This window comes from Barbatula barbatula (genome assembly GCF_947034865.1).
Source record: "Barbatula barbatula genome assembly, chromosome: 3".
Lineage (NCBI taxonomy): Eukaryota > Metazoa > Chordata > Actinopteri > Cypriniformes > Nemacheilidae > Barbatula > Barbatula barbatula.
Genome location: NC_136764.1, coordinates 15,469,898 through 15,482,176, shown reverse-complemented (window position 1 = coordinate 15,482,176; position 12,279 = coordinate 15,469,898). Strand labels below are relative to the sequence as shown.

Genomic DNA, 12,279 nt, shown 5'->3' with positions numbered 1-12,279 from the left:
TAACAAATATATTATTTAGGCATATGAATACATTTTAAATGCAGGCTCATGAAGCCAACACTGCATCACCTCAACACTTTACGTTAATGTCTTTATTGCTAAATCTTGTAAATAATATTCTCGATTAATCATTTCCCCTGGATTACCATGTTATGTTTTTTGTTTATTTATTTCTTTTTATTAATTTATGTTTTGTGGTTCTGTAATTGTAAGCTTCAATTCAGAGTCCAAGACGTTTTGGTCACTCTTGTATGTGTTACTGTGTCTGACCACAAGAGGAGGCTAGAGTATTGAGATCAGAGGCACATTTATATCACAGGGCCAGATCACAGTGAGACTTTTTTTCATTTTATGTCATTATAACTCTTCCTGTGGCAGCTTGTTTCATGCTGCTCAGACTCAACTGTAAGTTAGTGGGAGGAACACTTCAATTCGATACTCATTGGCCACTTTTTGTGGTTAAATGTGGTAATGTTCTTAAATAATTCAATTATCAATGCTTTTAAGAAATAACCCCCAATTCGTGGTGACCTAGTTTGTATATTTTGACAGTGAATAAACTGTTGAGATCAAAGTCCAGCTCCCTCTTGAATAGCTTACAAAACCTTGCCCAATTGCTCCAGTTTGATCAAAGTAGTGCAAAACTGTAAATGTAAAAAATATGTACAAGAATATTTCTAAATGAATCCTGACAAAAAGCACCAGCGGGCAAATCATTTCTTTAAAAAGGATGGGTGTGGGTAGATATGACCTTGCTGCCCAAGGTGAGATTTTATTCATTTTTAATTAGAAAGAAAATAATTCTATCCTGGGATCCATGGGAATGTTATCTGCTTATTTTTCTTGACCCCTCAGTTATTGTTTGGAAGACATTGGTGTTAGTGTACATTTTAGAATAATATTAACTTGGAAGACATTGGTGTTAGTGTACATTTTAGAATAATATTAACAGAGGAATTCCTTTGATCCCTGGCTTTATGCATTTCATGTGCTCTTTATAAAAAAACTTACAATACTGTTTTAATAAAGTGATCCTAAATCTGAAACTATTTTAAGACAGTGCCCTAAACCTTTCTAACACCCGAACTGTCATAATAATCTTACACAGAGCAAACGTTTTAGTGACACTTAGTTTCCTCACGCTGGTTTGTGGACAAACTAAAAGACAGATACAGAGTCACAATGGTACTTCTCTTGACCTGCATACAATAGGCCCAGTTCTTCTCCCCGATGCCCAATCACTGTTTCTCTCTATTATTTTTGCTTTCTATGTGACTGTGAATGCTTCTTATTTAAGTTGATGAAAAAATGAACAAAGTGGCCATTATCCCTGAAACATTCCTATAGTTTTATCGCACAATGTGTGTTGCAGCTGAGGACAGGCCTTTTTTTAACATCATGCGAATGAAAGGAAACTTGTCCATCGGAGGAAAATGTTTCATATTTTGATACTGTTTGTTGTGTATTGGTTAGAAATGAATCACAGTAAAGAAAATCAGCCGAGCCGTTTCAAACGTCCCTGACTGCATCCCGGAGCGCAACAGCTAAATTATCTTTTAATTTGACCTTATATCAGGCAAGATGTGATGGGTGAACAAATGAGGAAAGTATTTACAAGTGCTGTTAGGTAATCGGGGGTTGAGGATGGGGGAATCAATGCAAGGGATCAGAACGTAAAGTACAGAGAGTTTGGAAAATTGGGCTACAGTTGCTGTGGGAATTCAAGGACATCGTTTTATAGTTTATGTTTATAATAAATGTCATTTATTATTTAGCAATTTAGGCCATTGAGAATTGAGTTCCCTTTAAAGGTTTCAGTAACAAATATTGATTGGGTCAGTAACATTTAGTATGTAGGCCTACTCAGGGCTTCCATAAATTTGAACCTTTTGACTTGCACTTTGGGCTTAGAAAATTTCTGTGTTAATGTTGTTTTGTTAAAAAATGTTGTTCACTCTTTCCTTGATCATAAGTTTATTTGAGTTGTAATATAAACATGGGTTACTGCACATCGCTGATTCACAGCTATGAAAACAATTCATAGCTTTAGGCAAGGAAGCTAATGCTCCATACTCTAATATTTGTTCTCTATCATAAGTATACTCTTATGTTAAGCACTTTATGTTCTAAAATACAAGTAATTTGTGGTTATCCACTTAAAAGTTAGATTTATACACAATGGAGGCATGTTTTAAAATATAAATGAAAGACATGATACCATATTCCTTTTACATTTGGCTAGTTTTATACTTTCACCACACTTTTACAGTGTGTAACATATCTAGCCCCAAATATATGTAAATATGATTTGAATCTCTGAGAAAGTCAAATGTGATGGTGTATGTGGGCCTTACATATAAACATGGATGGAGAAACAGAACTGTGTAAGTTTAGATGACATGTGTTACCAAACACTGAGGTCACTTTAAATAATATGGGGCTCAAATGCATTGACTTGGCATTACAGTACAAAGAGGTTTGCCTGAACTCCTAAACTTGAGACATATCAATTACTACTAATACAATACTTCCACAAAATCACTTTCAAGTTAATTTTTTGTGTCAAAAAGTGTTTTAAGAAAAGATGAGAACACTTCCTGAAGCTATGGTTTTTATATTTTGTTTTTCTTACTGAAAACTGAAGCATCATGAGAAATCTCTGGAGCAATCAGATCGTTCTCGAACCTTTAAAATATTGTTTCTGTGGTTATTGCTCAAATAAAATTACATTATTAGCCTATGTAATAACTTTGCATTTTATGAGACTATCTTTATAGAAATAGGAAAATAACCCTGCTTACTATATGCATCAGAAGTTACAATTGAAAAATCATCCATTAATTTGCATTAAGGAAATAATGAAGGTAAAGATCTGTTTCAAGCATTTCAAAATAAGGCCCATTTTCATCAGCTGACTAAACTTAATATCAATTATCATTGTTGATTGATGGTTTGTGAGTCAATCTTCTAAAATAATTTACATGGTCTGTATAAATCTGACAGTATAGACTCTCAGTCAACCCATATTATTTGTTTATAAATCTGCCACACAATCTGTAGAGCTCTATGTATATTGCTATCACATACTATCTCTTCTCTTACACTCCTCTTGATATTGATCATTTCACCGTGCCTTTCAAGGGCATCATGCCTAATTTATGACTTCACACTCATGGGGAGGACAAGAATAATTTGGTTTCTTTCTGTGTGAGGCATTAAATTCCAAAATCTATCAGGATGTGTTAATTTTGTCATTAGTTTGTATTCATCATGGTGCACGTTTATAAGACTTGAACTTAGTACATAGTGATCAGAGTGCAGCCACAGTGATGTGGCCAAGCTATCTTTAAATGAAATGGAAAAAACACAGTTTTAAAGGATTAAGAATATTTAGAATGATAAGGTTCTATCTGTGGTCTGAGCAGTTTTGAGATATTGAGCTTTAAAGCATTTCATATAACAAAAGGATATGAGGAACACATCTATTTAATACATGAAGAAGACAGAGACCCTAAATGTATTCCAAATGTACAGTGTTTAAAATTTTCTGAAATTTGTAAAAATAAATAAAAAATTGGAACATTTAACATTAATTAAAGCAATACATTTTCAAGCAACACAACCAATTTACTAGATTTACTTAGTCTAAACACAGGTATTAGAACAAAAAAATATGTTGTTTGAGCTTCTCTCTTTAACAAAGAGTATCAATAAAACAGTCAACCTTGAGGTTTCTTTTAAACATTGTTTAGTGTTGCAGTGTTTCCTCTGTCACTGAGAAGTCCGGTCACATGACACAGAAAGCTGATCCTGATTGGTCCTCTTTTGTGCTTTCAAAGTGCTGATTGGCTCTTGCAGATAGAGCCTTAAAGCACCAAATTATAATTAGATTTTGTAGATAGAGCCTTTTTGTTTTCTTTAAAAAAGTCCCAAATTCCACAAATTTAAAAAAACCATGGCATAATGTAAATAAGTTGTCACAGAATAAGTGTGACCTAAATTTTGACCAAAATGTCAGATAGAACCTTGTAGTTCTGAGGCCACAACTTGTCAAAGTTGACAGGGGCCTTTTTATTAGTTTCTATTGGTTAGATATTTTTCATTACTTTCTATTGGTTAGATATTTTAAAAAAATCAGTGAAAAACATAAAGTGACTAAAAATAACAATTTCTGACAAAAAAATTCTGACAAAATAAATATGGAGACACAAGGTTTCAGATGGACAGCAGCGATACAGTACATTGCTGTTCTTAAAATGGTAACAATATTACAGTTGTCTTCTGAGACTATTCAACTCAAATTGCTTACCAATTTTTATATCCTCTCTAAGGAAGAATTATTACTGTATATGCAATTGTCTGCTCGGGATTACCATTATGTGCTCCATCTTTTGCTCTCATTAAACCTCAAAATACACCAGGCCATCGTAATTACTTTCAAATGAGCTTTTTCTCATAACACATCTGTTGAATAACATTCCTGCGAAGGAATTTCAACACTGATCAACCATCAAATTTCATATTCCTCTTTACAGGAACACATAGATAAAATTGAAACATGTCATCTCCACAGCTGCCTCATTCAGTAATGAAAATAAAAAGAACACCTAGAACAGAATAAATTAGACAATAATAATAAAGATGATATGTCAATAGCTGCTGTAATATGTACCTCCCACTAGAGGGTACATGTCCTGTCTCAGAATAAGATGTGTTTTATGGGAGAAAAAAAAATACCCAGATGGCAATAAATAACAATAGGTAATGAGAACCATGAGAAACTCAGTTAAGGAATGCACATTGATAGGATTGTGTTCTAAGGCCAGACAACGCTCCATGTAACACTGCTCGTGTCTGAATATCTTGCAAAAGCAATTATCTGCCTTTTCCAGAAGACGACACATGTCCGAAGCTCAGAGTGAAAAGCGTTTAGTTGAGTTACTTCTTTCACAGCAGTGCTTTCCTCTTCCACGTCTCCTGGACAGGTCCCCACATGCACTCTCCTCACTGCCTACTCATGAGGAAGTGTTTATCTGTCTCTTACCTTGTACAGCAATATATACTCTGCCTCAGGGGAGATCTGCAGGAGTAGCAGGAAATGTGGCCTGATGCACATGTGACTGGGCTGCTCTGCCATGGCCAGGTGCTCTAGAGACAGGGATGATAGAACTAAGGTGTAGCATTAGGTGTGACATAAACGGGCGGTTTCTCGAACAAGGATTCTCTTAAACCAGGATTTAGTTAAATTAATTAAATTGTGTTTAAAAAAACATACTTTAGAAAAAACATACCTGCCGTGCATCTTGAGAAAAACAATCGCACAGATATATTTGAAGATATGCCAGTGTAAATTGTTTTCTTTAAGAAGCCTCTAACATTTCAGTTTTGTACTATAGGCTTAAGCCCTGTCCGGGAAACCACCCCATAGGGTTTAGATTCTGTCTGTAAGTAATATATAATAATAGGCCTACTAATACTTGAAAGTGATGTTAACTATATATTATATTAATACTATTAAAATGATCAATAAATGTTTACCAATATGGAATTTTCATGACTAGAAGTTGACAAACTTGAACTTTTGTAACACTGTAGGCCTGTAGGAACCTAAATTTCCAAATTGTTGTTAACTAAATGTTCAGATTAACATGGTAGTCTTTATTTTGGTGACAAACTCGTAATATTTGGTACACTATAAATGCAACGTCTATTTTCTTATTTTTGTTAACTAAATGTTTAGGTCCATGTTTTCATTATACAGCTTTTAGTTTTCAACACTACATAAATAATAATTTGATCCAATGTTTAATGCATGTGCTTTATATCCCTGACGTTTATTTTACGGAATCGCTTAAAAGGCCATCTGCTCTCACACCGCCATCCAGGTCCGAAAGTCTTCCAAACTCCGTTTTCCGTGCTTTTCCACAAACTGTGGGTCATTTCGTTGATTGATTTCTCTTGCGTCCAATAGTTTAACGCAAAACGTCAACCGTGGGACGTGGCCGTCTGAGCAGCCAATCAGATGCGCCCGACTGCAAGAAGCCTCGTCATCAAAGTAGAATTTGAATGTAGGTTATGATGAAGTATCCGAAATTCCCCTCCCCTCTATGTTCTCTGGCGAGGTTATGGCTTCTGCTTTGTTTAAATGCTACTCATCTCGAATAATAAAGCCACAAGGTGTATTTTACTATTCTAGTTTTTTTTTTCACAAAGCCCACGTTTAAAATATGTAAATGCATATCTATGAATCATGTGGCGCCTTCGATTATATCATATTTACGTGCATCGTGTGGTTAGCTGTTGGTAATGAAAATTAGACTAACAACCAAATATAGCCTTTTTGTTCTTATAGGGGTTATGCAACTAAGAGCGGTCCTGATAAAGATTTCGTTTGGTTTGTGTAAATGTTTTCTCAATCTCGTTTCTCAGAGGATAAAGAGATAAAAAGAGGGGTTTTGCGTTTTACTCGCAGTGCTAAATTTAGCGCGAAATTGACGGAAAGGGGAGGAGCTGCATATGGCATAAAAACACCGTTTCCCAAATACCGCCCTATTATCGCGTACGTGCTTTAAAATCGTTCCGGTGTCAGTGGCTCGAGCTCTTTGGCGTACAAACTCATGATCAAAGATGTGCGTAATGTGTTTGAGGATCAGTAAGCGGTTAATTGAAAGATCAATCGTGTTAACTAAGTCTTTAAAATCACTTGAAACAGTGGCACGACTTCTGATGTAAGAGCTGGCTTATCGTATCAATTTATTTGTTGAGGAAACGTGGAATAACGTTGCATGATATGTCCACGAGAAAAGCGGAGGTTGGAGGTGTGTCTTTGTGGTCGGCTCTGTTGAAATACCGGCTGGGGGTGTGTCCTTTTACGTTTAGAAATACTTTCCATTGTTCCACTTTAATGCCCTACAGTCACACCTCCTCAGACCCTGCTGACCAATCAGAACGAGACGACTGCCTCCAAAACCCCGCCCATAAATCTATATTAAAGCCTCCTTCATCTCATGCCGTCGGCATAAGAAAGCTTCATTACAATAGCGATTCTTGGAGGAGACAGGCGGATTATTTTTGCATTTTCTCCGTTCCTAATTTTTATTGCCACACAATATTAACCATGGCAGATACGAAAGTTGATTCCGCGAAAGAGATCTCCGCAAAGGTAAGGGATGCCTTCAGATAAGCGAAATCTCATTCAAACCATTTATCCGTATTATTTGTCTCACACTTCAGATTTAATGCGAAAGCGTGGGCTATTTTTGGAGGTAGTTTAGCCGGATAGCCGATTCTGAATTATGACGAGTGCGGAGAACAAACGCGATGTTACCGTTCAAGTGATTTAAATGTACATCGTTTTAAATTGATACACTGTAATGACTTGTTTTAGCGCGTGCGGAATTCAAGCGCAGTTTCTCATTGTCCGGAATGTAACAGTCTACGCGCGCGGGTTCTTTGTTTATACAAGCGTGTCGGTTCTCCTTTGAACAGCGGCGATGAGAGTCGAGGACGTTACTCGCTTTACCGTAATAAAGCCATGTTGCTTAAGCGTGTAATTCTTTCGCGTTGCGTTTCATACGTCTTCGGCATATTAAAGGTTACACAATTTTACTCGTTCGTTCTAACTTATCATTTTATAGCCTAGGTACCTTCAACAACTTCCCCGTGCGTTGAGTTTTCGTTTAGCTGCCGCACGTCTGTTCATTCATTACCGGTTAGTGTGTTGATAACAGACATCACCGCGGGATTAGGAATCGGTCGATGGTTTCGAGGCTTAAAGTTGGCCGTTGTGTCTCCGTGGCTTCGAGTCAAACCAAATCGTTCATAACCAATAGAAATATGAATCACTTGTACACCTGCCGGAATTTTGCATACCTGTTTACGATCAATTTGATGGAGTGCTGGTCGACTCGTGATTTAACTAATGATACATGTCCGACAATGGATGTTTCTGATGAAGACGATACGCGGAACTCGGAATGACGCCGCAGTGCATCTGCTTTCAAATCTAAATGCTACATTTTTACAGTAGCCAATGTGTAGGATAATGTTTGACTTGTCCAGAGTAAAGACTAGAGTTAAGAGCTCCGAACGGTTTGATAAAAAGAGATCGTAGTGGCTTTGCCGCGCAGACTTGTACTCCAGCGCCTTTTGAACCAATCGCGGCAGATATACGCGCAGCGTTCGAATAAGACCTTATGTCAGCTGCATGTTCGCGACGAGTTTTATTTTCTCAATGTACGACGGCAACGTGGGATCCTTGGTTTACTCGTTTGAAGACAGACGTCGGTGAAAATGTATGTGGGCGGTCCTAGTTGATGTGCTTGATAAACGGCTTAAGAGCTAAAGATTATATAAGCGAATGAATGATAATGTTTGTAATCGTAAAATACATTTAACTTTGCTGGGTAGGTTTGTATGGACAAGCGTTGAGGCGAAACCAAAAGAGCACATGATATTCGCACGCATCACCGGTTGGGTATTTCTTTGATTCGGTTTCTTATTTTTTTCTGCGATTGCGCGAGCTAAATCCAGGTTAACTTGACGGCGGTGATGACGGGGGCACCGAACTCTGTCGTGTTCTTGGTAGGTGGATGGACGGTGAACGCCAGGCGTGCACTTCCTTTGTCCTTATTATAGTTCGGCATCAGTTCACTGACCCACAATGATCCCATGGTTTTTAAATATCTACTTGTTTGGTAGCATAAACACCCCGTTCGGGATCTGTCGTTTAAACGAGTACGTAAACACTGAAATATGGTTATGCTTCTAAATCGCACAAAATGTAATATCCACATTAGCCGAATTGCAACAAAGTGTCCGATTACAAACGATTCTAACTCTGTTAGGGGCGGGAGCAGGAGTCGTTGACGGACAGCAAAAGGCTTTCCTCTAGCCAATGAGGTGTCAATGTCAGATGGTGTCATTAGAGGTGCAATTTAAATGTTTGCGCATAGGGGGCGTTTTGCTCACGTCAATCGTAATCTTCACTGACACTGTCTATTGGCCACAGATGGCTCCAACCTCACGAAGTTGAACGTTTCGACACGTTGGTCAGTTAATGTTTAAACAAAACTTAACTTTTTGATCTTCCTTTTTTATAGGACCTGAAGGAAAAGAAGCTTCTTGAGGAAAAGGAAAACGGGAAAGAGACAACTAATGGAAAGGTAAATTAGTGTTAGTTATCTACTGAAGCATTTTATGTGTTTTATGTCATTAGAATTATGTTTTAACCCAAAATTTATGATCAGGAGAATGAAGAGAATGGAGAGCCAGAAATTGATGATGATGAGGAAGATGAAGTAGATGAGGAAGACGACGAGGAGGAAGGAGAAGGTTGGTGAATTTCTTTTTTTTTCATACATTGCACAAGTGACAAAACTAAGATGTTTGAAAATGTCATAATCGCATGGCTAATGATCCATCCCTGCAGGTGAGGAGGAGGAGGACGATGAGGAAGATGATGATGAGCTTGGTGGAGGAACAAAACGAGCTGCAGAGGAGGATGACGAAGATGATGACGAGGTATGGTCATCGGCCGTATAGCCAAGCGATGATTTTTATCTTGTCAATAATAAAAGCATTACAGTTTTAATAATGCTTTTTTTTCCTCCGGTCAGGATGATGTTGACCCCAAGAAGCAGAAGACGGAAGATGATGATTAAAGGAGGATTTCATACCGCTGAGCAGGTTTAGATGCCTCTGCTTTAACGCAACCGTTTAAGCCAGTGGCATACAGGACTCAAATACATAAAACATGGTCATTTTCAAGTTTGTCAACCAACTGACCCCAATTCAAAATTTTCTAGAGGATCGACCACAACCCAGATTTGCAATGAAATACACAAGACAAGGATTTGTTTGTATTTTTATTTACATTTTATATTTTTGTACATATTGTGAAGAGATCAGTCACTTTATCATGATCTCCTGTGACCAAAACGGTGCTTCTTTATGAAATTTTACTTGTCTGACCATGTCTCAATATTTCAACATAAGACAACATGTAAAAATTTACAGCCATTGAACTCTTGAGCATTCCAGTAAATTTTATGTATGATCTTTAGTTGTACCATAACTAGTTGTACCATAAGCTAGTTTTTGTATGGGAGGGCTAGGCCAAAGAAAATGAGTTTTGGTTTCTTTTTTTTTCTTTTGTTTTACCTTGGCCTGTTTGTTGTATGTGTGAAGTTTGTTGTTCAACAATAAACTTTTATTTTGTGAGTGATACCCAGTTTTTGTTTTGGACTTCCGTAAAAATTTCAGATGCCAAAACTTGGTTAAAATTAATTATGTAAAGAGCCATACATATGTAATGTCAGTACTTTAAACTATTGTATAATCTACTAATGTCTGATGAGCAGCTTCCATTAAGTTAATTTAAAAAGTAAATCTTTCCTACACCAAGTTATACAATTAGAATGTCTAGTAGATGAGGTTCATTAAAATATTCTTGTATTCAAGGCCACCCAAACAAAGAGGTTATGACTAACAAGAATTCAAGCTTTTATACTTGACGTCAAGTAGGTGATGATAAAACTTATTCTTTGTAGTTTTTTCATTTGCTGCTTTTAGGAAAAGTCTTATAATTAGTATTTAGTAATAAGAGCAAATTCCAGTGTGTTTGCCAGCAGAAGCCTATATGGTTTTAAACTGCAGTGCTAAATCTTATGGTTGACTTAAAACCACTTTCTAAGAGAATATTAGTTCTGCCTCAAAGCTTTTAACACAGACACACTTTCCAACTGCATCCTCACCCTGGTATTTCCTCACTAGATTTTTAAAAACAATGTATCTATGTAAATGTATACTAAACACAATGTGTATGTTGTCTGAGTAATGTGCTGTCTTGTGCCATGGCTAAGTAGGTGTCTTTTTCAGGATAACATGTCCAAGTCAGTTTTTGGAGGCTAAATGGTGCGGTCAACAGCAAGTGAAAGTGTGTATGAGAGTAAAGAAACCAGGCGCACAATTTTTGCTAAACTCACACTTCCTAGTTTTTGGTGTGTAAGCACGTGGGTTTGATCTTGATAACAGTGGAGCTGCTCAGTCTAGACCGGATGGCAGCTGTTGACCAGCCTTCAATGACGTGTTTCTCAATATGCAGGCAGCAGCTTGAGTGCAAGACAACACTATTGGTATGTGACAAGAGCAAGACGCCAATCTATCAAACACTAGGCCTACATGTCAACGCATGTCATCATTTTGGCTCCTGAAATTCAGCGACCTCAAAAATAGCAGTTGGCCTGTCTTGACAAACAGCTCAAACAGTCACATATATTATTATGCATACAAAAGTTTGTGATAATACCCATACGTATTTTCAGTAGTTTCTCAGCAGTTTCCACTAAGGAGGAAGTGAAAATGAGGAAGTAATTGTTTTTAAAAAAAGTTCACACATTCAAATTTACGTGAATGAAATTGCAGCTCTTATTTCTCTCCAGCAAACTGTAGACTGGAGAAGATATAATTATACTTTGTCTTAGTCTTATGTTCAAGTAATGAGATTAAAAATATTGAATAAATCTTCTCTTACCCAAGACGTTGAGATAATAAAAGAGTCCTGTGGATCGATGGATGCCCCGTTAAATAACTCTCCTCAATCCGTTTACATGTGTTCCGTTGTAAAGAAACAGCCTTTAACATACACATATATTTGTTTAATTTAATGTCGTCTGAAACATTTCTTATAAAACAGTCCACCCTGTCTACGATCATTTTGTTACAATTCAAGCTCATCGATGTGCAGACCGCTTGAGTTCTTGGTAGATCTGACTGCAGAATGTGAAGCACATCCCATTATGGTTTGGGCAGTCGTGGATAAACGCACGGTTTGATTCCTTACTCGTGTTCTCTCCTCCCGCCTACTGGTGATCATTGGTATTGGACATTTACTACATGAATAGTCTGAATCAGAATAACGTTTATTCGCCAAGTGAGTGCACACAGAAATTTGTTGTGGTCCCAGGAGCTATAAGTCGAACAAATTAAATACGTGAATTTATAATATATAATTTTTTGGTGTCATCATTTACTCACGTTCTTTCAGATTCCTGTATGACTTTAGTTCTTCCGCAGAACACAAAAGATTTAAATAATGTTGTTAACTGGCTCCATTTATCTGTTTTGGTTTTGTTTCCATACAATAGAAGGGAATGGGGGCCAGTGTTGTTTGGTTACCAACATTCTTCAAAATATCTTCTTTTGTGTTGTGCGGAAGAAAGAAAGTCATAAAGGTTTGAGTAAGGTAAATTATGACAGAATTTTCATTTTTTGGAGAAA

The 12,279-nt window shown here is 37.0% G+C and overlaps 1 protein-coding gene across 1 annotated transcript; it reads left to right on the top strand.

The window, feature by feature from the left end:
• The first annotated feature begins 6,470 nt into the window (after nucleotides 1-6,470).
• Nucleotides 6,471-10,227, top strand: ptmab (prothymosin alpha b). The gene is made up of 5 exons (XM_079452833.1): nucleotides 6,471-7,162; nucleotides 9,102-9,164; nucleotides 9,249-9,333; nucleotides 9,431-9,522; nucleotides 9,618-10,227. The coding sequence occupies exons 1-5, from the start codon at nucleotides 6,791-6,793 to the stop codon at nucleotides 9,660-9,662; spliced, it is 657 nt and encodes a 218-aa protein (XP_079308959.1). The 5' UTR covers nucleotides 6,471-6,790; the 3' UTR covers nucleotides 9,663-10,227.
• The last annotated feature ends 2,052 nt before the right edge of the window (nucleotides 10,228-12,279 follow it).